Here is a 26,235-nt window from a genome sequence, read left to right on the forward strand (position 1 = left end):
CCTTTTTATTTACGCTTGTTTTGTTTGTTTTGTTTTTTATGACAACAGCATCTTCAGAAGGAAATATATCTATATATAGCTGTTTTAAATAGAAAAAAAATTGTTTTTGAAAGAAATGAAGACAGAAGAAGTTAATAATTAATTGAGCCTGGCATGTTTACTCTTCTAAAACATTTTAAATGTTTCTCAAACAAAAAGGGATTTTATTTTAAACCCAGACATTAAAAAAGAATATATATTTAGAGATGGAATCATAATACTGTGATACTGTGAAACCATCATATTTTTATCCAAGGTTATCATACCGTCAGAATCTTATACCGGCCCTTGCCTATACCCAAGTCAATCTTTCCTATTAGAACCATTTAAATCATCTAGTGAAATTATAATCGAACCACTTTGATGAAAGGTGATGATCCACTTTAAATGTTAACTACTGTAGACTAGGGTCGCACGGTTTACCGATACTATGGTAGTATCGCGATTCGCAATGATCCGAATCCGATTTCACAATGGTCTCAGGGGATTGGAATTTGAGGAGTAATTAATAACAAAATTTTCCTTTTTGGTTGCAATAACACCTCAATGCTATATTTAATATCATTTACACTCTGTGTTTATCAGTGTTTTTAATTAGCTGTTATTTTTGCAACATAAGCTCATGTCTCTTTACTTAACCTGATCAAGGGATTGAATAACTGGACAAACTAGTGGACTGACCTCAGTGCACACATAATTAAATGTTGTCTAAATGAAAGCCTGTCAAAAAATAGTTTGGTTAAATTCTTCTGAGAACTGTGAAGATTATCTTATCCATGTTTGTATGAAATATATCAAAGAAAAAAAAAATAGTTATAGTGGTCCCTCCATTAACAGCCATTTTTAATTGAATTTGTGCCAGTGATGATTTTTTACTATTGACTACATGGAATGAAAATGTCTGTTTGCTTGTTTGTTTATTTATTTATTCATAAAGTAAAAGTACAACTTTGAATGGAACCGTGACTGATTTTTGGTTGCAATACCTATTCTAGTCTGCACAGCTCGGGTCATCTATTTGTGTGACTGACACAATTTAAGCAGCTTTTGATATCAGTTGTTTTTGTCTTTCAGTCTCATCATGGAGACCACAAGTCCCACCTCCACAGAGAAGAAGGAATTGAAGCCGTCAGTCCTGGATGGCAGTAGCTTCACAGACCTTCCCAAAAAGCCCTCACCCACCACAGCATCCAGAGGTACAGTACGATTATCCCCCTACAGCTAAAGAAAATGAACCAACACAGTTTAATCTGTCCTAGTTTATTGTTCAGAAATCATTCATGTTGTTGATTTTTAAGTATGTTTTGATTTTGTTAAAGGAGACATTTATTTTATTTATTTATTTTTTATTGAAAAAATATTCTTAGTGTAAAAGTTAATAGACATATACAATAACTACTGTTTTGACAATTTATTTTTCACTTGCTGCATATTTTTTTACTTCATTTACCATTTAGCAAGTTATTACCAAAAATATTTAAAATAATATATATATATATATATATATATATATATATATATATATATATATATATATATATATATATATATTTATTTATTTATTTATTTATTTATTTATTTTTTTTTTTTAGATTTTAGTAAATTGTTTTTTTTTCCACTTATTTGAGCTGAGTTGTGTGCCATGACATCTTTATTTATTTATTTATTTATTTATTTATTCATTCTTTCATTTATTCATTTAATAAATGAAAATAATTCAAAAATTTTTCTCTATTTCTAAAAATAGAATATATTCTAAAATATATAATTATAAAAAATAATATTTAAAATTTTAATTTTTTTTCACTTATTTTAGCTCAGTTGTGTGCCATGATAAATTTATATAAATATATATATAATTATATATATATATATATATTATTTTATTTATATTATTATTTTGGTTTGGGTTCTCTTCATTTTTGGGGTTTTACTGTCTCAAATTGCTCATTAGGATTAGTTTTTTTTTTTACTTAAATGGTTTGTTTCAATCGGTTTCCTCAAATGGTTTAAGTAAGCTTAAAGTTTTTGGTTTTAAAGTGTATTATTATTATCATCACATATTATAACTTTCATTTGATTTGCTTGATAGTTTGTTTAATAATTGAATTAAAATATATACAATCTAATTATTAGTTATTTTGACTTATTTATTGTATTATTAGCATCCACAACTACTTTATTAAACAGAAAACATGTTTGTACACCAGCTGAGAGACATATGGAAATGTATTGCGTTTGGAGCTGGTTTGCTCCTGTATGACTTGTTGACTCAGAGATGCAAAGGAAAGAGTGAAGAGAATGGACGAGAGGCTGTACATGTTTAAAAGATGTCAGTGAATGTGTGATGAAAACCCCTTCTCTAACTAGGTTGAAAGACCTTCTTCTTACCTCCAGAGTATAACCGTTATAAATTTCTTAAAGCTTCGGGGAGAGCAGTGGACCGCGCTGTCCATCTGACAAACATGAAGATGGTGAAAGACCTTTGAAATGCTAATGACCCGCTTGTATTATGGCATCTTACTGTTTAATGAGGGGCTTGGTGGCCTGCCATAAGAAAGCAATGATCATAAATTGTTTAAGACAAAAGGAGAAATAGGGCATCGGTGTGCCCCGTCTTTTGATGCTTGTTGTAATTTGTCTTTTGTGAATGTGGACAGAGTTCATTTGCATGTTTAGAAAATTAAACCATGCGATAATAAGAAATACACGGTGAATAATGATTTATTTTGTTGTTTATTTGTTGTCCGCGAATACAAACCTCAGTGATGGTGAAGGACCTTGTTTTCGCCATTGGAGACTAGGAGTTATGTATTACTAATCATGGTTGTCTGAGCTTGTTAGCGTCATGGTTCTTATCCATTGGGGTCTTTGCTGAGATGGTAATGTAGTTTATGTTTGTATGGTATATTTTAGTAGTGCTGGGTGACATTATTAGAGTTTGTTGGCCTGCTAGAAAAAATTAATGTTAGGATAATGATTTGTTTACGAGAGTATTCTTTAAAATTATTGTTGATATGTTCTGTTTTTCGCTTCATACTCATGTGACATTAATAAATCAACAAATGCAGGCATTAATTATGCATATGTCATTATTTAATGTGTTGTCTAGTAATGCATAACAGATGATTTTATTTCAGATGTACGCTGCAGACAAGCTGCAAACTTAAAAAAGATGATTTTTTTTATAATAATCATTTAATATACAGTTTTTGTTTTACTCACCGCAAGTGTGAATCAATACACTGCAAAAAAATATTTATCTTGTTTAGATTTTTTTGTCTTCTAGTTCAAATATCTAAAAAATATTAAATTAAAAAGTAATTTACATTAAGAAGTAATTTTATTAAATTAAGAAGAAATTTTCTAGACAAGCCATACATATTTTCTTGATTTAAGAATGTCCAAATTAAGTGAGTTTTATGACTTAAAACAAACAAAATAATCTACCAATGGGGCAAACAAAATAATGTCATGTCAAAAGGAAAAACTAAATTGCTTTGCTTATCTCATTTGCAGATTATTTAGCTTGTTTTAAGCAAATCCACTTATTATTGGAAATCATTATGCCCTAAAATAACTGAAATTAAAACTCACTCAACAAATGCAGTGCATTAAGCATTACATAGAAATCAGTCAAGTTTGGTGAAGGAAAAATCAAGGGTTGGGGTTTTATTCTGTATGAGGGTGTGAGGTTTTAAGACATTTATGCTGTTCATTACATTACAAACCACAGAATAGCACTCCTTTTCATACTTCAACCTCCACATCAAAATTCTTGAAAGCAAAGAAGGTCAAAGTGCTTTACGATTGGACATCCTAGTCACCAGACATGAACATTATTGAGCTTACCTCATTTGCACATTGTTTAGCTTGTTTTAAAGAAAAACTTACTTGATTTTGGCTTATTATTTCTTAAAACTACACAGACAATATTTTATGCTGGTCTAAAAAATGCTTCTTAATTTAAAAGTTTTTTGGTATTTGGACTAGAAACAAGAGGAAAAATCTAAGAAAAGCAATATTTGCAGTTTAAAGGACATTTCACCCATACCTCATCCACATGTTGTTCACTTTGTGTAAGTGGATTGTGCAAATAAACTTATTATTCAAATAATTATCTGAAATTAAAACTAGCTGAACAAATGCAGCATGAAGCAACTCTTAGTTCTCTGTGAAGATTTTAGTGCAGTTAAATCCGCAAAAACTCAGTCCTGTCCCTTGGGATTTGCTTCTCTGCATGGTTTATTTCAAACCCTTCCTATAATTGCCAATGAACCTGAAGACTTGGATTCGCTTGGTTCAAGTGTGTTTGACTCAAGTTAGAGGATCTGAACCCTGCCGAGCAGCAATTCTCCAAGAGTGCCGGACTTTTATTTTAAAGCATTTCTGAGCTATTCAATACCTTTTGTTTCGTCTCACTTTTATGTCTATTTACAGCTTTTGCTCCGACTTTTAATGGTGCAGAATGTGTTTTATTGAGGTCAGTTTAGTGGTTACAGGGGATCTGCAGGATTTATTAGGTGCTCTTTCCAACTTTTTGTTCAGCTGCCCAAGACGACGTATGCTCATTGAAGGTGTGTGATTACTGTGGCAGGAACAAGGAAAGGTGTCAAAGTTTCAAAGGAAAATCTGAAAAGAAATTCCTTTAACCACAACACATTTTTCCCCCACCAATTCAGGCCAAATTTTAAAACTGGTGTTCTCAAATTTAATGTATCATGACATGATCCAAAAAAATGTCAGTCTATTTGGAGGCTATCTTGGAAAGTTACCTTAAGAGAGGGAAATACAACTACTGCAACTGAATGAACTGTAAAAACCTAAAATATAAAGCTTATTCACACCAAGGACTATAAAGTTTGGTATTAATGGTGCATGTCATGATTTTGCCAAGTGTAATGCGATACTGGATTAACATCTGTGATGATCCTGATTCCTGGAACATAACTTTTGTTCGAAAATGCAATCCATACCTATTCCATACCCTTAAACCCAACCATGACGGTAAATTATTCCCAAAATCAGAGGGGTATAATAGTTGGATAACAAAAGAAGTGCATAAACCTAACCGTATGCCCAACAATAAACATATCCCTTAATTCTGATTGGCTGATTGGAATGTTGTTCTAGGATCAACATAGATGTTAGTCCAGGAACTTGTCCTACTTGGTGAAATCTGGTTAGGCATTAGTTAGTGTTGATTTGAAGCCTGTGGTAAGAATGTTTTCCCAAATACTGCCTTCAGACTTTTAAAGTTTCTGGAACAATATCAGCAAATTTAAGTAGTGGCTTCTGCTATGACCCGTTATATAAGAAGTCAGTTATAGGAAGTATAAATCAGGCAAGTCCAGGGCTGTGCAATATGACGATTTTTATGATATGGACAAAATAAAAAGTCTATTGTTTCATATTACGCTCTATAGTTTTTTTGTGTGCAACAAAATACATTGTTTACGGTATATGTTTTCATAATTTATATGAGCTCAATATATTACACCACTACCAAGATGCAAATGAACAGCAGCATCATTATGAAGTTGCACTTGACAGCACAATGTTTACATTTTGCATTTTATTTAGCAATATCTTTTTATTTTTAAGTTGGACCCCTAATCGTTAGTTTTTGAAAGTGTTTAATATTTTATTCAAATTATTTATATTTCAAACATTTGCCCTGATGTTCTGAATAAAGTGAGAAATATCACGTATGAAGGAATATATTTGTAAGTACATATACAAAACTTATAGTCTTTCGATGTGGTCAATATATAAAAAGTTAATAATTGATTGAAAGTACAGAATTGGTGATATATCGTGATGTATATCATCACAGGTTGTCCGCGGGGTTTTAAAAAGTCTAAAAAAGTATTAAATCTCAAAAACTAAATTTTAGGCCTTAAAAAATCTTAAATTTTGCTCAAACATTATGTTGTAGGTCTTTAATCTTTTTTTAAACAGGTCTTAATATTCATTTGTTCATGTATAGCTACTCAATCTGGCCAACACTAACATTCCGCCGCAATAAAACTTAGAATTTTTAATTATTATTATTTTTTTTTTTAACTCTGGTTAACCTAATGTTGTAATTATTTTCCTTACAATAACATTTGTTTAATATTTCTCCATGTATTTACTGCTGAGGACACTGACCTGGACAGATATTTGTGCGTACATTTAATTTATCATAGTTTTTAAAAATCTTCTACATTTTTTTTATTTTATTTTAAAGATTATACAACTAGAGCTTGCTTTGAGACATTTAAAATATGCTGCTAAGAAATAACTAAATTATGTGACATTTGTAATATTGAATACTTAGTATTATTGTACTATTAAATATTTTTTAATAGGTCAAATAAAGAAAAATCCATTTGGGTTGTTAGAAAAACTCCATAGCATTTAGCCCTGTATGAGTCTAAATTTTAGTTTATAATGGTCTTAAAAAATGACTTAAATGTCTTAAATTTAACTTTGTGAAAACAGCAGAAACCCTGTATCAGAATATGAGATCAAGATTTTTGTCATATCACCGCTAGGCATGTGACGATAATGGTTTCAAAAGTTTACCATGGTTTGAAAACGTCAAGCCATTAAAACTGCTAACATTTTCTGTTGGACATTTTTTTTTTACAACTCTTTTAGTTTTTTAAGCTAACACTATCTCCAGCAGCAAAGGACCATCCATTTGGTTGTTCAATGGAGAAAAATTGTTGTGTTTTTTTTTCTCCAGATATTTAAAAAGAATAAGTTTTAGAGCACTAATCACAATACTGTGAAACCATCATATTTTTAGTCAAGGTTATCATAGCATCATATTTTAATACTGGCCCATGCCTACGCCCAGCTCTAGGCATGTCCCTCTAGATCAAACATTTTTCCAAATTTAGTTGCACCAGTCACAAGGAAATCTGAAGTAATGTATGCTGACCAACAGTGACATCAAAGCCAAAAAGTGGGTGCTTCTGTAGGAACTATGAAAATGTTCTTATGTGCGAAAACAACTGTTGTTGACTGACCAGCCAATTTTTTTTACACCCCAAAACAACCCTTTTTATTAGCGGAAACTCACACACAGTTCTAGATTGGTCAGCAGCACCATGTTAGAGAAACAGAGGTATTTTTCATCCCTCCTGAGTAGGTCTCCGTAGAGACGGTGAAGAATGGGTAAGGAGGCTGGGTGGGAGGAGCAGAGAGAGCAGTACAGCAGGCAGCCCAGGGGAGAGAGAGAGAGAGAGGCAAAGCACCAGGGGTCAAGCCACTGGCAGAGAAAAATGTGGCTTAAAAAGCTGCTCCATCCACAGCCCACTCTAAAGGGACAGCCACTAATCTTCCTGAGAAAGGGATTTATTCTTTCTTTTTCTTTTTTTTTCCTTAGCCTTCCTTTCTGCTTCTCCAAATGAGGCCCTTCCGCTGCACTGGGTTTATAGTACAGGGAAAGAGGATCTATGACACGATAGTAGGAGCAGGGCATGCTTATATTGGTGCAATGTCTTACAAATATTACTTTACTTTTTTATCACTTTTTTCAGCTAAAAGTATTGTAGTCTGTACAACTTATGCATGTGTTTATAACTTCACAGATCTAATTCAAATACATGTCTTTTCTGTTAGTATGGTTTCTTTGAAAGGGCGGACACTGATATCTGAATCGGAATACACATAATATAAGCCATTGAAACAACTGAAATATTGGTCTTGATACACTTTCAAATAAACCATTGTGGACATGATTTTTTTTTTTACATAAGTTTGATAAGTTCTGCCCCAAAACATAGGCCACGAAAGCCATTTTTTGTTTTGCTGTTGGTTTCACATCTTTAGGTTTTGTCTTATGTGGCAATGTGAACACAAAGTGAACGGATTAATGTGCCATAAATGTGTAATTTTTAACAATATAATTTACTGGTTCAGACTGGAACTGAACTTCTTATTGCCATACTGTCTTGAGCAGTCCTCACTTTTTTCTGATCTTGGAAGTTAAGCAGGGTCGGGCCTGGTTAGTACTTAGATGGGAGACCGCCTAGGAAGCTGTAAGCTTTTAGACCCATTCCCACTATCCCTGTTTTGATGTCCTTCCCTCAGGATGTAGGCTGAGCTTACCCTCGGCCGAAAGGAATATATATAAAAGTTTGGTTGGTTCAATGTAAGGCTGCATGATTAATCGCAATAAGATCACGATTTGGATTTGACCCCCACACAATCTTAATCCAGCATCTCTACGGTTCAGCCAATTATATTTTTAAGGTCAGGAGAAGAATAAAGGAAGTTGCACAAGTCTTCACATTGTTTTATGTACATTGCCCATCAACCTGGACACATCCAAATAGTATTGAAAGAGAAACCATACTGTATTTATAAGGTATAATTCACCCAAAAAATGTAATTTCTGTCTTAAAGTAATGCTGCAGCGAATGACACGTGAGCTGACGCACATTTAGTTTACTACTGAGAGGATGCACGCTTGGCCGAAAAATATGTGTGAACCTGCATAGGCTGTGAATAACGGGTAATAAAGTTGTAAATAACGTTCAGATTGTTGAATAGAGTTATTATTTGGGAGCCACACGGAAAGTATGATTTGCATGTATGTTTTTTTTTGCCTCAAAGTAATGGCAGACAAAACATGAGCACATTCTGCAGTGAAAGTGAAACCAAAATCGCACACATCGTATAAATTATCATATTGCATTTTAGAGTCATGATTACAAGTTTTTGATGTATTTTTCTTTCATAGCAGAGACAAAGTGCTTTGCATGGGAATACATTTTTAACAGTGTCTGTATAACTACTCTAGCTTACAGCGTTGAATAAAATGCAAGAGGGAATCATATAATGACAAATTTCTCATTTTACCAGTCAAAAAATGGTCTAATGCTGTTGTCAGTGACAAATTGCAAGCATAAATCGCAAACACAATAATTCAATCTCAGAATTATGAATAGTTGTATTCTGGTGTCATCACTTTACTGTGAATTAAAAAACAGGACAAATTTAAAGTCTATTCAAGTCCACCATTCAAAGTCTATACAAAATGTAGCATTTTTACCAACAGTAGACCAACACATAGGCCTACTATTATTATTGTTGTTTTACCATGTTTGAGCATTACCAATAATAATAGCCTACTCACATTAACCTTTATTCCTATAGAATATACCTTTTGAATCATGAGAAAATTGTGATGTTTATAAAAAAAAAAAGAAAATTTTGATTCTCATTTTAGCCTGAATCGTGCAGCCCTAGTTTAATGGCAGAGATTGTATGTATATATTAGGAACATTTAATTATCTTTATATATGTACAGTTGAAGTCAGAATTATTAGCCCTAAACATAATAGTTTTAATAACTCATCTCTAATAGCTGATTTGTTTTATCTTAAATAATAATAATAATATTTAATAAAATATGAAATAATATTTTAGTAAATAATATTTGACTAGATATTTTTCAAGACTCTTGAAAGGCTTAACTTGGTTTATTAGGTTAACTAGGCAGGTTAGGGTAATTATGCAAGTTATTGTATAACGATGGTTTATTCTGTAGACTATCAAAAAAAATAGCTTAAAGGGGCTAATAATTTTGTCCTCAAAATGGTGTTTAAAAAATTATAACTGCTTTTGTTCTTGTCAAAATAAAACAAATAAGACTTTCTCCAGAAGAAAAAATATTATCAGACATACTGTGAAAATGTCCTTGCTCTGTTAAACATCATTTGGGAAATATAAAAAAATAAATAAATAAATAAAGGGAAGCTAATAATTCTGACTTCAACTGAGTTTTTTGAATGTATAATGAATTTTAACTTGCTAACTAATAGTTTGATTGCAACTATATTTTGACTGGTTAAAACAATAGGGCATTTTTGTGAGATAAAAGTTCAATAGCATCTACTCAAATATTATTTCTATCAATGTTTCATTGATGTATTGTACAACACTTTCAGAAGTACTTCTCAAAGTTTCTATTTCAAACACCTCATTGATTCATGAACTCATTGAAGCCACTTTGAACTTGAGTTTTGAAGGGTGAGTTGCATCTTGTTCAGTGATGTTTGATCATCATATAATCATTGACGACGCGATAAGGCTGCCATGAAGAAAGTTAGTGCAAACCCTATAAAACGTAGTGCATGAAGCAAAAGTTACTTTTTGTATTGGTTTTGAAACCACCTCAGTCAATACTACTGACCGACACCTGAGATGCCATGCTGCCAGCTTACAGGAAGGCCTATTGACTGAGTCTAATTTTTTCTTCCTGTCAATTGAATGACCGCCCACTATCTGGAACAGACTGCAGTCTTTACAGAAGATTGATATCATTTCAGAGTGGGAAATACTTTCATTTCGGTTTCCCAAAAGGTGAACAAAACTTTGTCAAAACACCTTACCTTGGAAAGAAAAACGAAAAGTTGTCAGCACATCGTTTGCTCAGTCTTTCCTGTTACTTTTTCATTTTACTCTATGCTCATTCTCTCTTTGTGGAAACAAGCTGTTTCACCAGCGGTTAAGGGGATTTGCGCAGAGTTTCCTTCATGTGGCTTTTATAAACAGTTAAGTAAATGGCTTTCCAAGATCCCCCTGCCCTCCTCATCTTAAATTTCACATGGGGGACTGACCAGCCCCAAGAGGGGATTTAAAGATTAGATATGGTAAGTGAAAGCAGGGGGATGTCTTGATTTTGTTTTTTTCGAAGAGTCCACAGGCATTTGATTGTGGCCTAAAGTCTACTTGAAAAACATGAGATTCCGATCAAGAAGTTGAAGAAGTAGCTCTGCTCCCTTCCACGCTCATTAAAGAAAGTCAAAGTCGAGAGAAGTTGCGCCCTACATACCAAATGAGACTGGAAAGAGGAAGTCCAGCGCACTTTTCTTTGCTTGAGTTCGGTCGCATGGGTTTTAGTCTTTCTACTCGTCGACAGTTTGATGTTAAAAATGTCTGGTGTATTTCCAACATAAGTGTGCTTGAAAATAAAGAATAATATATGTACACTGTTAACATCTGAGGAATAATTCAAGTGCTCTGAAAGTACTGCTGCTTTTAAAAAGTGCTCTTATGCATCGCAAACTTTGCGCGCGAGAAGATCCGCTGTTACAAGGGCGAAGACAAACTCATTTTGACCCATTTCTCAGAAGTCGTATCTGCCAGACAGAAGGCGTTGACAAAGACACGGCCGCCACACGAAGATACAACGCATAACTGACTAAGAAATGAAAGAATGTGCCTCTGATATTACTTTAATGCTGCAAGGCTCTATCCTTGCTTCAAAGACCTTGTTAAAAGTCAGAAAGAGGGAGCTTTAGGCAATGTCTGCGCACATAAATCTCTCCATACTGGAGACATCCACACACACGGGGTCCAAAGACAACATGTTACATTCCAGGCCGTTTACAAGCAGTGGGAGAGGAGTAAGGAGCAATATATGGATGCTTTGGGGGATTAGCCCACTCCCCTTCTCGTTCCCTATTCGTCTCTGCCTCTTTTTTTTTTTTTTTTTTTTAACAGCGTGCCATTCCCAGCATGCACCGTTTAGTCTTGACTTCAAACTCTGAGATAATTCCATCCTTTTTATGTTTCCTAGTGTGGATTCAAAGGCAATGGAGACTCCCTCCTACACAGGTGTTTTGGTGGCCTCTTTATTGTTGTTGAGAATGAAATATCAGGTTATCTATCTCTGGCTTAGGCTCAGTTAGCATACAGCGAGATGTAGTGTCCGGTGAACACATTTCTAGTGTTAATAAAAACAGGGTGTGAAACTTCTCTACCCACACGCACACACATACTTCCATCCCTGCCAGACCCGCAGCCCAGTGAAGCATGACAGGAAGAGAATGTCTGAAGTCTGAACAGAAGACAAACAAAGACAATATTCATTTCATAGATGTGCATAATAATTTCTTAGTTGATTAATGATTTAAAAACATATAATGATGCATTGTTGTATTATTAATTTGTTATTATTCTTTTATAATGTACTGCTGGAAATGTATTTATGCATGTTCATTTCCAGTGGTGTTTTCTTATGAAAAGTAATCCAAAGTGAATATACTTTAGGGTAAATATGCTGCACATCTTTTTTTAAATAGTTTTTTTTTTCTCTTAAACTTATGTCTTTACTTGTTATCTACTTGCACTCGCTTGTCTTTACAGGTGAAGCTGAGTAATAATTAATTAAATTATTATAAATAAAAATAATACACTGTAAAAAAAAATCGTAAAATAAAAAGGTCAAATGACTGGCAGCTATGGCTGCCAAACAAAAACCATAAAATTACGATAAAATTTCTTTGTTCAAATATAGTGCAAAAAACAATAAATCTTCAGATATTGTCATTAAAATGTTTACAGAAAAACATTATTTTGCAGACTTTTTCTAGATTATTACGATCAAACCCATTCAAAAAAAGTTACATGCTAAGAATTTTACGAAGAAACACTGTTATTTTACAGACTTCTCCTAGATTATTATGATCGAACACCATCAATAAAGTGACTGCTCTAAAAGTTTGAGAGAAAATTATGTTATTTAAAAGAATTTTCCCTAAATCATGACAATTAAAGACTTTTAATAAAATGCCAAGACATGCTCATGGTCGTAATTTAGCAGTTTTATTTTGGGTCAAAAAAGTCTGGAAAAAACAGTATATGAGATACAACTGATTAATTACTTCTCACAGCTTCAAAATGTTCATTTTATTAAATATTATTTATGTAAAACATGTAGAGGTTTAAGTTATATGGAATGATTCAGCTACAAATCTTAAATGAAGTAGAACTGTAATGTGAAGGGGACACTGATAAAGAAGTGCAGATCCAAATGCAGGTTTATTACACAGAGATGGTCAGGCAACCAACAGTCAACACAGGGGCAAACAGATGTATTTAGTGAATCGAGTCATGGTCAAATAACTTTAACTTTTAATTAATGATAAACTACCTAAAATAAAAGTCAAACTGTTAATTTATAGAGATTGTTTGTCATTTTACTAAGTTTTGAATATAATTTGAAATGACAAAAATTACTGTAAAATTTTTTGATATTTTCTGTAAAATTATTTTTTTTTTGTTTTTTTTTTACAGTGTAGTACTTTTTTCTTACATTAATGCTGGCAATCAATCAATCAATCAATCAATCAATCAGTCAATCAATCAATCAATCAATCAATCAATCAATCAATCAATCAATCAATCAATCAATCAATCAGTAAATCAATCAGATTTGTGCATCCCATGTAACCCAGTATAAAATCCTACATGAGCAATATATTATTTCCTCTTACACGGTTATTACCCGTAATTGCTGTCATGTGGCACTTCTTTTCATTTATTTGAATGTGGCAAGTGTTTCCAAATGTGACCTAGGGGTGGAGCTTAGCAAAGGGTCAATCACCAATCTTTCTTTATATCAAACAGAAGTGCATTTTATAGTTTTCCGGAATTCTCTGTCTATCATAGGAGGTCTGTGCAGAAATGTATGTAAAGTATAATGACTACAAACATATTTATTACTCCGCTTAAATGCACTGTTGCAGCGACTCTAGAATACGCTGCTTTCCAGGAAAGTTTTTTTTCCCACAGATTGGCGGTTGGTGTGTCAGCAGGTTGTCCTGCGTTGAAGACAGATGAAGGGGGGCCGACAGCAGCAGTCGTTACTGGACACGCTCCAAGGACAGGGCCGAGACGCACTATAGTAAACTGTGCAACCAGCAAAATAAGCAGCGGGGGATGACTGTGTAAATGCAGTCGGTCGAGTGATAACAAACAGAGGAATCCTCCGACCGCTGGTGGACAGAAGCATGTGGCGACTCCTTTGGGCATTCATTCAAGCACTGAATACAAGTGGCCAGTGCTGGAGGGACTCTATTTTAACATTCGATTTTTAGATCATGAATTGGACTTTTTTCCCTCAAAATGTCGCTTAGAAATCATGTGTGATTTCAGTAGTCTGTTTGACTACATTTGACCATATAAGTGTTCATTCTACAAAGAAAGTCAAACTTAATGTGTTACAGTGTGCGCCTGCAGTTGAAATAGTCAACTCTGAGCACAAAAGTGTTTTCAAGACAACTACGGAGACTTTTAAAGATGGACAAGAGGACTATTGGTTACTGTTTTGAGTTATCCAGAGCTGTTTGACTTTACAAATTCACAATTATAATTGTAATATTAAATATTACTTAACAATATCTACAGCAATGCTCATGCACAATATACAGCTGATTCAGTCATTGCCTAGCAACATTAAAAAGTACACCACGTTCTTGTCAACAAAAAAAGGCAGTGCGGTGCAGCTCGCATTCTCAGGATGCAAAGGTGCGCTTGGTGTGATCGGCCGCTTTGGGTTAAGGTTAGAAGTGCTAAATTAAACTGAAGAAGGGGTTAAAAGTGGATAAGTTCTTAACATTTTGAACCTTGTTTATATCATTCAGTTATTGTTTGCATTGATGAAGACACATATTCAATGTGAATGTAAAAGGGGCTTTTTCGCTATTGCAAACATTCTGTTCTGTGCTGGGATCAAACCAGCAAAAATTTATTATTATTATTTTTTTTTGTATGGGAGTTGTTTGCTCTAACAAGGAGGCTAAAGACCATGGCCTCCAGCGTCTATCGCTAGAGCTCCTTTAGAGGTCAGAGGACTGAGGTTTACCTGCATAGCACTTTGCTAGCTACCCTTCGTTACACTCACTCCCCTAAACCTCACTCCCATCCCGGACGAGCCCCCACGTGGAACCCACCGGTCCTACTGCACTCAACCTGGTCTGAGCTTGGATCGGACCAGCAATTTGCTAAATGCCTCTAGTATCTGTCCCTAGAGCACCTCTTGAGGTCAGAGGAGTGAGGTTCACCTGCATAGCACTTCACTAGCTGTCCTCCATTACCTACCATTTTTGCAGGTTGAAGATGCCAGAGTAGACACCATGCATAGCCATAACAAAAATATGTGTTTTAAAGCAATAAAACTCATTGGTGTAAATGGCACATTCTTCAAACCTGCCAAGACTTGGTTATGTTCCTGCGTAGACTCTACTGAAACATAAAATATAGGGGGAAAATCATTAGAAGTGTCTGCTTTGCAGTTTTCTTCATTTGTATAAAGAAATTTGAGGCCCCACGTGTGGCTTGCCATGTTAGCAAGCTGGCTCTTTGAATTTCCGTCTCGCAGATTGGTTTGATTCGCAGAACAAGTGCCCATAAAAACCTGCCGGTCAAAATGTCAGTGAAAATAGCGTTAAGAAAACAATACACGGATAGCTATTTGCTCGGATTTGCTGAAGCATTGGTCTCTGGAGGAAGCCACAGGATGTACAGTATCGTATGAACGGCTCGCTCCTCTCCTTCTGTGTGTGGCCTGTGGGCAGCGTGGAAAAGCTGCCAGAGACCAAAATCTTTTGGAATTTTGAAAGCTTGTACATGGGAAATGGAATCAAAATGTTTCTTTACTCCTTTCGCTACTCTTATAAAAGCCAACTCACTCTGCTGGCAGCGGCGTACAGTCTCAATCATTCTTAAAACAATTTTCCCAAAATAAGTCTGGCTTATGTTAAGAGAAGAAAAAAAAGAAGGAAAATAGACTTGATTTCAAAATGAAATCCATGCCATCCTATTGGGCTGGAACCACCGCCTACACACCCAAATGGTTGAGAAAGCAAGTTTTTTTTTTTATTTTGTCAAGTTCAAGAGCCGTCTGATTCTCAAGGTATGAATCGTTTTGAATTTAGACTGTTGTTGCTTTGGTGATTTCCCACAATGTAAACTATGCATTCTTGGTCTGTGCTTCAAAGAAGAAGAAAAAAGGTCATTGCAAGGCACCAGCAGATACGGACATGTTCTAAGCCTCCTCCTCTTGGAGCCGAGCGGTTTAACGTGGATCCAGTAGGATAGTATCTTATCTCTGACTCAGATGGCATGAGAGCGATGGAATAAACAAGACATGAGCTTGACATGTTGTGGCAGGGAGCCATGTAGGTCTCAGCACATGTATGAAACATCCAATTGTAACAGGAAACTGAGTCAAGTCTCAGATATTTCCACATGTACTTGTGCTTAACCAGAACACTTCATGTAGATGTAATACTTTTTTATATAATTTTTTTATTTGACAATTTAAGTGACAAGTTATATTGTACTATTATAAAATATGAGATTAATATGAACATTTTTATATAATATGAAAGAAAAATCTGTCTTTTTTTTAAATAAGCAAGGATGAGAATAAGGACTTTTTACAGCGAAGACAAATATAATAAATTGGAGTTTTAAGGTTTCTATTCATCAAAAATTGGAGGAAAAAATTCAATAGATTTTAAAATGACTTCAATAAATAACTAAAATAACTTGAATTTTCATTAAGGAGATAGTTAACCCAAAATAAAAACCTCATTCATGACTATTTACTAGCAAGATTGTTTGAAATGTTAAGAAATCTTCAATTGTAGGAAAAGCAAGTGCTTGCAAGTCAGTGGCTACAGGCAGTGCTTAATTTGTAAACGAATATTTCTTGGAACAAAACCAGGACATAAAAGTTACCATGACAGACATCTTTAATTATTTTGTGCAATATTGCGTTATGGGTAAACCATGGATAAAAAAACAAACAAACTAACACCAGTTTACTAACACCACTGACATGCAGTTCACTTCACTATTATGTGCATAGCAAAAATGACTCACTGTCTAATCCTCAAGAAGAACCCACAGTTACCTTTTCTGTCAGGTTTTCTGTCTGACTTGAGATTGTTTTGCTTTTTTCTCCCGCTATCCTGATCTAGGGGCGCAGTTTAATCTTCTCGAGATCTCTTTCGATCAGGCTCATAATCAGATTTACTCCCGGTTAAAAAATAATAATAATATAGGCTTGACGTCCTCTGCCAATTTGAAAATCTAATATTATTTAGGTAGTCCACTATGCCATCATTTATTTTTGCTGCTCACTACACGTGAAACAATAATCGCCAACCAATAAGAGTGATTGTAAACATAAGCTGATGAACTATTACCTGATAACCTAAGAAAGTGACTACCTATCCACACTCTTTACTCACTGTTTTTCACTTGGACTCATTCACATTCTCTCTCTTCACATACACATTCAGATCAATTCAAATAAATACCAGAATGCAAAACACTAATATCTGATGTTTTCTAAAACTAGATCTGACACAAATTAAGCACTGGCTACAGGTTCCCAACAATTTTCAAAATAACTTGTGTTCACTAGAATAAAAGAAAGTGGTTTGTGACAATTGAAAGTTGAGCATAATATTAAGATAATTTTCAGTTTTGGGTGAACTATCACTTTAAATAAACCTTGGTGTGAGCATAATAGATCGAAAATCACATTTAGAGAACTCTGCGATGCCAAAAATATTTTTTTATCTAATTATTAGTTTTTGCACTCCCCCGTTTTGCATTTTAAGTCTACAAAAGTGAACATTTATTAGTGTTTACTTTGGACTGCATTTATACTACATAGGAGATCCTAAACAATAGGACTTTTCCCCTTTGAGTCCCTCTTTGGGTTTCACTAACATTCGGTAAATTCGTTATGTGTATTCATTAGCGGTACAGTGGTGTTTGGGGCACAGCCAGTTAGCAGTCTGCTCCAGGTAACGTTTTCTTCTGTCGAGCGAGTCTCGCCCCTGCTGGCAGCGACATGCAGGCGTCTCGAGCCAGAGGGAGCTATGCACTTCTGCCAAAAGCAGGAGGGGAAGAAAAAAAAACGAACACAGTTTCTCCCACAAAACCCACCACTTCACAGCATTAACATCATTGCCTTTGTAATACCATTGTTTGCACAACCACAGAATAGCTAAATGGATTGAGAGCAATGTTGACTGAGACTTTGCCACTGACAGGCTGAATTGTAGTTTCGGGCCAGTGTGTAAATATGTTCACTCTTATCAAATCTAAGCAGTCAGTGAATACAGACCAGGCCTCCATTGTGTCATCGCTTATAGATATCATCCAAAACTGTTATGATTTGCCCTTCACTCTGGTGATAGATTTCTATGGGAATTTTTTTCACAAAGTATGTTGCAGAAATTTTCTTTTTCTTTTCTTTTTTTTTTTTTTTTTACAGTTGAAGTCAGAATTATTAGCTTTTCAATAAATATATTTTTTAATCTCCTATTTGTTTAACAGAAATATTTTTTCAACACATTTCGAAACATAATAGTTTTAATAACTTATTTCTAATAAGTGATTTATTTTATCTTTGCCATGATGAAAGTAAATAATATTTTGCTAGATATCTTAGGATATCTTAGGATAATAGTATTTAGCTTAAAGTGCAATGTAAAGGCTTAGCTAGGTTAATTAGGTTAATCAGGCAAGCTAAAAATTACAGGCAAGTCATTGTATAATAATAGTTTTGTTTTTAGACTATCAAAAATAATATTGATTAAGGGGGTTAATAATATTGACCTTAAAGGGTCACAAAACACATTTTTGAGATCTTGAACGTTATATAGATGTCCCACCGTATTAAAAACACTATTAGGGCACATATTTCACAAAATAAAAGTGAAAATGGGTTGTTTTTGCATTATTTCGAGCAAATTCGTTAATTCGATTTGAAAAGAAATTTTGAAGCTACGTCATGCGGATGAGATTCTAGTTTAAATTCCTGCGTGGAGACTGGATGTCAGTACCGGCGGGTACAAAGTGACGTCATTGACTTTTCAACACATCTGTTCATTAATTCATGGGAAAGTTCTTAAACCAGTCAGCGCGCTCTATTGTGAGCAATATGCAACTTCATTAACATGCATTATAGCTTCGAAGACTTCTTTTATCTGCTACAGTGCTCAGATAGACGCCATGTTGTGTTGCCAATTGTAAGTCAAACAAGTAGTAGAAGAATTGTTCAAAGACATGAATCATTTACAATTGTGCCGCAACAGTTTTTTGTTTCCATTTCCCGCGGATGAGAGCACAGCTTGCTTGTGGACCCACATTTGTGGATTACAGTGGTCTGCTAACATGCGACAAAATATATATTTGTAAGGATTTATGTTTTACTCGAGAGCTTTTCAAGTTTTAAAAATCCGGATTTACCCCTCGTCGTCTTTTAAAAAAGACACAATTCCTGTTCGTGTTGATTGTCCTGTCTCTACAGATTTGGTAGGTTTGCGATCAATTTTTTTTTTGTGTGTGTGTTTATTCAGATGGCAATGTTGGTTAGTATCGTCAACAATACTTTTTTAGTTTTTAAAGACATTACCTTAGTCAACATGATTTAGCTACTAGCTACTAAGTTTACAGTAATATCACTACAATAAGGGCTGAAAATCCTCCACTTTCAAACAGCTCTCAGATCCACTGTAAATGCTGTTCTCCGAATCACTGTCTATCTTTCCTGTGTGTTTGTGTTGCAGCTGTAGTGCACGTACTGAAACTCCTCTTTTCAAGCAAACCGTTCCCCTTTTTCGCCACTCGACACTCTCACCTAAACAAAGCTGGACTCATCCACGTTCCTGACTTTTTTCAAACTAGAGGTGTGAAAATACCCTGCTGAGACAGGTGGGAAGGGGGTGGCCTTTAAATGGTTTAAAACTGCTTTCATTCTAGCCGAAATACAACAAATTATACACTGGACTTTCTCCAGAACAAAAATATTAAACAAAATAATCTTAAAAATCCCTTCCTCTGTTAAGCATTATATGGAAAATGTTTAATATAGAAAAAAATATAGACAAATATAGTTTTTTCCCAGATTAATTTTAATTTCTGCTCATTTTTTATATTTTTGTAGAATGATTTTACTTTATTTATATTTTGCATATACTTTGACCTGATCGCCTTTATTTATTTTCATCGCTAACCACAGACACTTTGACAAGTTTATTATTTGTCTGTGTTTTAAGGATTTCCATTCCCAGCAGTTTGCTGAATGTTATCAGATGCTATTTTTGGTCCTGCATGGAAAAAATTCTGTTTTTGCAGGTGGGTTCATGCTAACTGTGGAAATGTAGCCTGCATATCCCCCCTAAATAGCACTTGTGTTCTGGTGTGTTTGTGTAGCCCAGTTCTGACAGCTCAGGAGACTCTAAGGTGGCAGCTTGTCAAATGCTCAGAGACAGTGTAATTGGCAAATAACTGCTAATGATAATGTGCTCAAATAGAGAGAGAGTACTTGGTGTGACGCTACCTGGTTCCGTCCACACAAGCTGGAGTTATATGCGTGTTTATCTAGCTGTCATGTCTACTTTCATTCTGTACTTTCCTTCTACTATACTTTATTTAAGTTTTGTTGTCCATTTTTGTCTTTCTTTTCTTCAATCCAACCATTAATTAAACTTTTGGTTCTTTCTGTCCATCATCCATGCATTTTTTTTCTTTCCATTCATCCATTGTTTCTGCTTTGTCATTCCATCCATCTATCCATCCATCCATGATTTTTTTTATTCTTTCCACCCATCACTTCGTTCTTTTATTATTTTTTTCACACATCCATATATGGTCCATCCATCCATCCATCCATCATTAGTTCTTTCATTTGTTCCATCCATCCATCCATCCTCCCATCTGTCCATGCATTAATCCATCCATCTTTCTTTCTTTCATTTCATCCATCTATCCATCCATCCATCATTAGTTCTTTTATTTGTTTCATCCATCCATGCATCCATCCATCTAGTGTTTCATCCATCTATAATTCGTTTCATTTGTTTCGTGATCATTTGTTTCACTTACACATCTATCCATTCTTCCATCCATCATTTGTATATTGTTTTTTTTGTTCCATCCATCCATCCCAACCAGTGTTCCATCCATCCATCCATCCATCCATCCATCCATCCATCCATCCATCCATCCATCCATCCATCCATCCATCTATTAATCCATCCATCCATTAGTCCTTTCATTTGTTCCATTCATCCATCCATCTAGTGTTCCATCCATCCATCATTAGTTCTTTCATTTGTTTCATCTACCCATCCATCCATCCATCCATCATTAGTTCTTTTATTTGTTCCATCCATGCGTCAATCCATCAAGAGTTTCATCCATCCATCCATCCATCCATCCATCTATAACTCATTCTCTCAGTTATTCCACCCATTCATCCTTGCATCCATCATTTGTTCATTCTTTTATTTGTTTTATCCATCCATCCACCATTAGTTTTTTCATTTGTTCCATCCATCCATCCATTCATCCGTCTGTCCGTCCGTCCATCCGTCAGTCCGACCATCCATCCATCTACCTATCCATTGTTTTTACTCATCCATTCATCCATCATTCTTATTTTCATTTATTTATTCCATTTAATCTATATTTTCATCCATTGTTCTTTTATTCTATGCATCCATTCATCATTCTTTTATTCCATACATCCATTGTTCTTTCATTCTTTCTATCCTATCATCATTCTTTCATTTTTTTTCTATTCATCTATCCATCATTCTTTTATTCCATCCATCCATTGTTCTTTCATTCTTTCCATTTCCATTTATCCATCTATTGTTCCTTCTTTCGTTTTATTTATATCCATCCCTCCATATCTCTGTACTTGTCTGTCCATCTTTTGTTATTTCCATGATACTCTTGTTGCCATGTCATGTCAGCTTACTGAATCTCTTTAGCAGAGCAGAACCCAAACACAGATCCATCTGATCCCCATCCACGGATCACTTTGTGGATGTGAATACATCTGTGCCGCATGTGTATCTTCTTCAAGGCTGTGGCAACTGTTAAACTTCAATGCACTTGGAGATTACTTTGCAAAGTAGAGCTGCTTTTTAATCAAATTTCTCAGCGAAGCCTGGTTCTGTTTTACGCCACCGTTTCTATCACGACAGAAGTTGGAAAACCAGATGTTTATTTTGTGTGCGTGGATGTGCTACCCTAATTGCCGTCTCTGTTTGCATTTGTAAACATGCGATTGCATTTAATTCCCTCAGCAGGACCCGAAAAAAAAAAAAAAAACATTTTGAGGAATGTTTTTGTTCAATAGGATCCAAAACAACATCATGCTCCAAATATCATTTTTCAAAGTACTTTTTTTTGCATCTTCTGTAGAAGATAGATAAGTTTGGAATGACATGATCCCGAGTAAATGATGATTTTTGGATGAACTAACTAGCTATGATACAAAAGACGAGTAAACACACCCTCCTCAGCAAACTCCAAATTAAAAACAGAAACATTATGAGGCGGTTTGATTATGGCCTAAATATCTTTGTAAGAGAAAACTTCTGGCAGTCATTTAGTTTTTTGGCCTAGTGACAAAAACTGATTCAGAACAAAAGCTTTATCAAAGATGAATGGCAAATTTAAGCTCCATGTTTTAAGACGCATTAAAAAATATTGATACTTAAATCCGCAGTCTGGAGCCAGTGATTGGAATTCCAGTAAATCATCTAGTGTTGCATTTTGCGGTTTATATACTGTAGAATAGGCAGGCCTAAGAAAGTTCCATTTGTACCTTACAGGCTGAGGGCACAGCTTTCTATCCCTTATTCTGTCGTCCGTCAATAGTGTAATTTTACCTGTCAGTAATTATCAAATTAAGGTGTCTAAAGTGACACCGCTCTCTATTATGTGTTAATGACCTGCCTCTTAGCTCAGACAGAGTGTATTGTATTGCTCTTCTTGGCTGTCAGGCTGTGACCAGTCAGCCACAGTGGCTCTTAGTCTCCGCTTGTTTTAAAGATTCACAACACATATCTTGTCGTCTTCTCTTTCTTTGCCTCGGGCTAATTGCTGACAATTATCAATCCTAATTTGGCTCCATCTTCGTTTCTATGACCACAAGTAATGAGAAGGGACTAATTCAGACAGATTGGTATTCTTGAGTGGGCACAGACTTTAAGAAGTTAAAGAAACTAACTTGTGCATGATGTTCTGATGGTCACGATTTTGATCACATCTTCTGACGATTACGATAGTCACGACTTTTTTATTTTTGCTAAGGTTTGACTGTGGAATAAAGCTTCAAATTCATATTTTAAATATCATTTGTAGATTCATATTTGATTGCAGATTATGCAAGTGGATTTTATGCAAACCTGCAACAGGTCACTGTACAATCAAAACAAAAATTTACATACATTTTTGTGTATAAAGCGTAATAGTTTTGATCATTAGCTTTTTTCATTGTGATTTGTTTTAAGACAATTGAACTTTTCAGTTCTTAAAACGTAATAAAAATAAAATAAAAAGTCAAATATATATATTTTTACATTTTATAATAATTTAAAAAGAAAAGTAATTGTGAATTTTAAATTTTTTTTTATTTTTTTGTACCTGAATTTAAACAATGAGCGATGAAAAAATTTCAAAAAGTAGCAAAAACCTTTCCAAGTTGTTTGTGTAGTAAACGTATAATATTTCTCAGGCAGCATATACAAACAATTTAATTTGATCTACCAAAGTCACACAATAAGCCTGTGCAATTTTGGGAAAATATCTAATAGTGTTTTTATTTATTTATTTATTTATTTTTTATTTCTATATTTATTGACAGATATTGCGATTTCGATTTGATTTTTTATTTAGTTTTGCAGTCAAGCTTCAGCTCAATATTCTGTATCGTAGCTTCTTACTGCTAATATGCAGTCAGTGTTAGTTAAAATAGGAATTGAAAAGATAGTAACTTACCTAAACAGTTATTCAAACAGGTTTATAAATTTTCAGATATTAAGCCCTATTTTTCTCTAGAGCAAACAGTAGTGAGCTATGGCGTTAGTTAGCTGCCTTTGTGATGTTTTTTCATTAAGGGTAACAGCCGCAAACAACTCTAAAATTGTACTTTGCTGTTGCTAGCTACTAGATTGAGTGTCACTGGCAATACTTTTAGTTGACTTTAGCAAGACACTCTTATATGGCCGCCTGTGGTGCTTTTTTAGGTGCTGGTTGTTGTAGTTCCACATGCCATGGCAACAATTCTGCGACAGCTCTTACAAATGATCTTTTTTTGTTCGGTGTCTGTGACTTTAAAACCAAAATATTCCCATATTACTGACATGCTGTTTTTCGTTTATATAAATTCGTCTATCAATGCTTCTGAAGTGGCAGATGTCATCATGCCAATTGTCCGCGCTTTCCTGTTTGCTTGTTTTATTGTGGGCTTTCCGCACAGTTTGGTGGCGCAATTCTGATTGGGCAGAACAAAGGTGTGCTCACTAAATTGGCTAGTAAGACTGTTACACACAGACATCAGTTACATGTTTGTTTTGGGCGGGAGAAATTAAATTATATGTATTTCATATCGTAGCCTCTTGTGATTAGCTAATCGCTACGTGTCAAATCTCAAAGCCCTACAGTATATGGTTTTGTCTTAGTCCATGTATAACAACATGTTTACCCACTTAACTGAATTTGGATGCTTTGGGGGATGGAAAGGGGGAGAGTTAAAATGTAAAAAAAAAAAAAAAAAGGTGCAATAATATGTAAATAATATTTTTCTTACCCCATTGACAGAATATTTCACTTGTTTTAAGGAAAAAAAATAGTTAATTTATGCATATTTCTTAAAACAAGACAACTGTTTTGCTTGTCTAGAAAATGATTATCGATTTAATAATTGTTTGATATTTTGACTACAAACAAGACAAAAAGTCAAGTAAGAAAAGCTTTCTTTTGCAGTGTATCACTTTAAAAGTGACTTACACTTTTCTTACAGTCATTAAACAAACACATTTTGACTGCAGAATGCCCTGACTGACTTGATTTCCACGAATTGTCTGGTAGTTTTGTGTGGTTAAACATGACCAGGACATGTTACGACTGTAACCACTGCATTAGTAAAAGCACACACTGTCTTAATGCTGTAAATTACAGCTCCGGCAGAGTGGAGTTTTGGCATGTCCCCCTGCACATACCCCCCCATCCTCCCCCGTCCCGTATTTACCACCGCAGGCTTCATCTTCAAACAATTGGCGCTTTGCCCGCTTTGTCTCTGTCCTAGTTAGCACCGTGTGCCATTGAGCCGTGAGGTCAGTCGCTGGCACTTTTCAGTAAAGTGTTGGAGGGCCGTCTCGGACCCCTCTGAAGTGTTTACCTAGACCCCCTTTCTTGTGCTCCAGGCCACAGTAAGATAAATATTGGGCTGTGTGGAGAGCTCTCTGAGAGGCAGACAGAGGCAAGCTTCTGCTCGTCCCACAATATTTACAAGAGCTCTAAGAGGAGTTAAACGAGTGTGCGAACAAAACCCACAGACTCGCAGTTGACTTTTGTCCCGACGTTAAACACACAATAATGTTTTGAACTTTCCACTTTGATATTAAACACCACTAAAAAGGGTCTCTGCAGTTTGCGTAAAAAGTTAGGGCAAGTGTGCTGTGGATTGATTCATAAAATGTTTAAGTTGTTTATATTTTCTGCATTTTGGCATAGTTAAATGATTGAATAAATTATTTATTATCGATTATGTAAGTATCTTTATCATGTTTAATGTACACTTTTACTTAATATAATTAAAGAATGTGTGCAGCAATGTTTTGGGTCAACATTTTTATTTATCAAACAGATTTTTTATTAATTACATAATTAAAATTAAATACGTAATATTTTTATTAGGTTTGTATTTATACATTTTTTGTATTTATTATATGTTTATTTTAGTTTTTAATGTTTAATTTAGTTTGGCCACTTACAAGGTTTCTTTTTTTAAAATACTGCTTTAGACATATGTTGACTGACATTTTATGTATTGAACGAAAAAATTAAATAAATATATTTTATTTAGATTTTTTGTTTTTATTTAGATTTTTTGTTTATATATTATATCTATTGTTTTATTTGTATTTTATTTTTTATTCTTCACTTTTTATTCTCTTTTACTTTTTTTGTTATTTTGTATTTATTTTATTTTTATTTCATTATATTTTTATAATTTTATTTATTTATTTTTACTCTTGAATAAACATTTTTTTGCATTTTATTTTTATTTTGTTTTATTTTTTTCTTTGTTTTTATTTTTTATTTATTTTACTTTTGTTTTGTGTTTTTTATTTTATTTAATTTTTATTTTATTTTACTTTAGTTTTTATTATTTTATTTATTTATTTATTTGAATATATTTTTATTATTATTTATTTTAGTTTTATTTAAATTTTTACTCTTGTATTTATTGCTTTATTTGAATTTTATATTTTAGTTTTATTGTTTTTTATTCTTTGTTTTTATTTTATTTATTTACTTTTGTTTTGTTCTAATCTTTACTTAATCTTTCTTTTTATTGTTTTC

General features: G+C 34.1%; 1 protein-coding gene and 1 long non-coding RNA gene across 2 annotated transcripts in view; both read left to right on the plus strand.

Annotated features, from left to right (window-relative positions):
• Nucleotides 1-26,235, plus strand: part of gli2a (GLI family zinc finger 2a) — a 157,500-nt gene that overhangs the window by 32,552 nt on the left and 98,713 nt on the right. The window contains 1 exon segment of the mRNA NM_130967.1: nucleotides 1,114-1,235. Coding sequence (NP_571042.1) covers nucleotides 1,121-1,235 — 115 coding nt within the window. The 5' untranslated portion in view covers nucleotides 1,114-1,120.
• On the plus strand, nucleotides 3,700-9,247 carry LOC147835361 (uncharacterized). The gene is made up of 2 exons (XR_015499730.1): nucleotides 3,700-6,467; nucleotides 6,605-9,247. It is a non-coding gene; the product is annotated as an uncharacterized LOC147835361 (long non-coding RNA).

The sequence above is a fragment of the Danio rerio genome, chromosome 9, assembly GCF_052040795.2.
Source record: "Danio rerio strain M-AB ecotype USA chromosome 9, GRCz13ab, whole genome shotgun sequence".
Classification (NCBI taxonomy): Eukaryota; Metazoa; Chordata; class Actinopteri; order Cypriniformes; family Danionidae; genus Danio; species Danio rerio.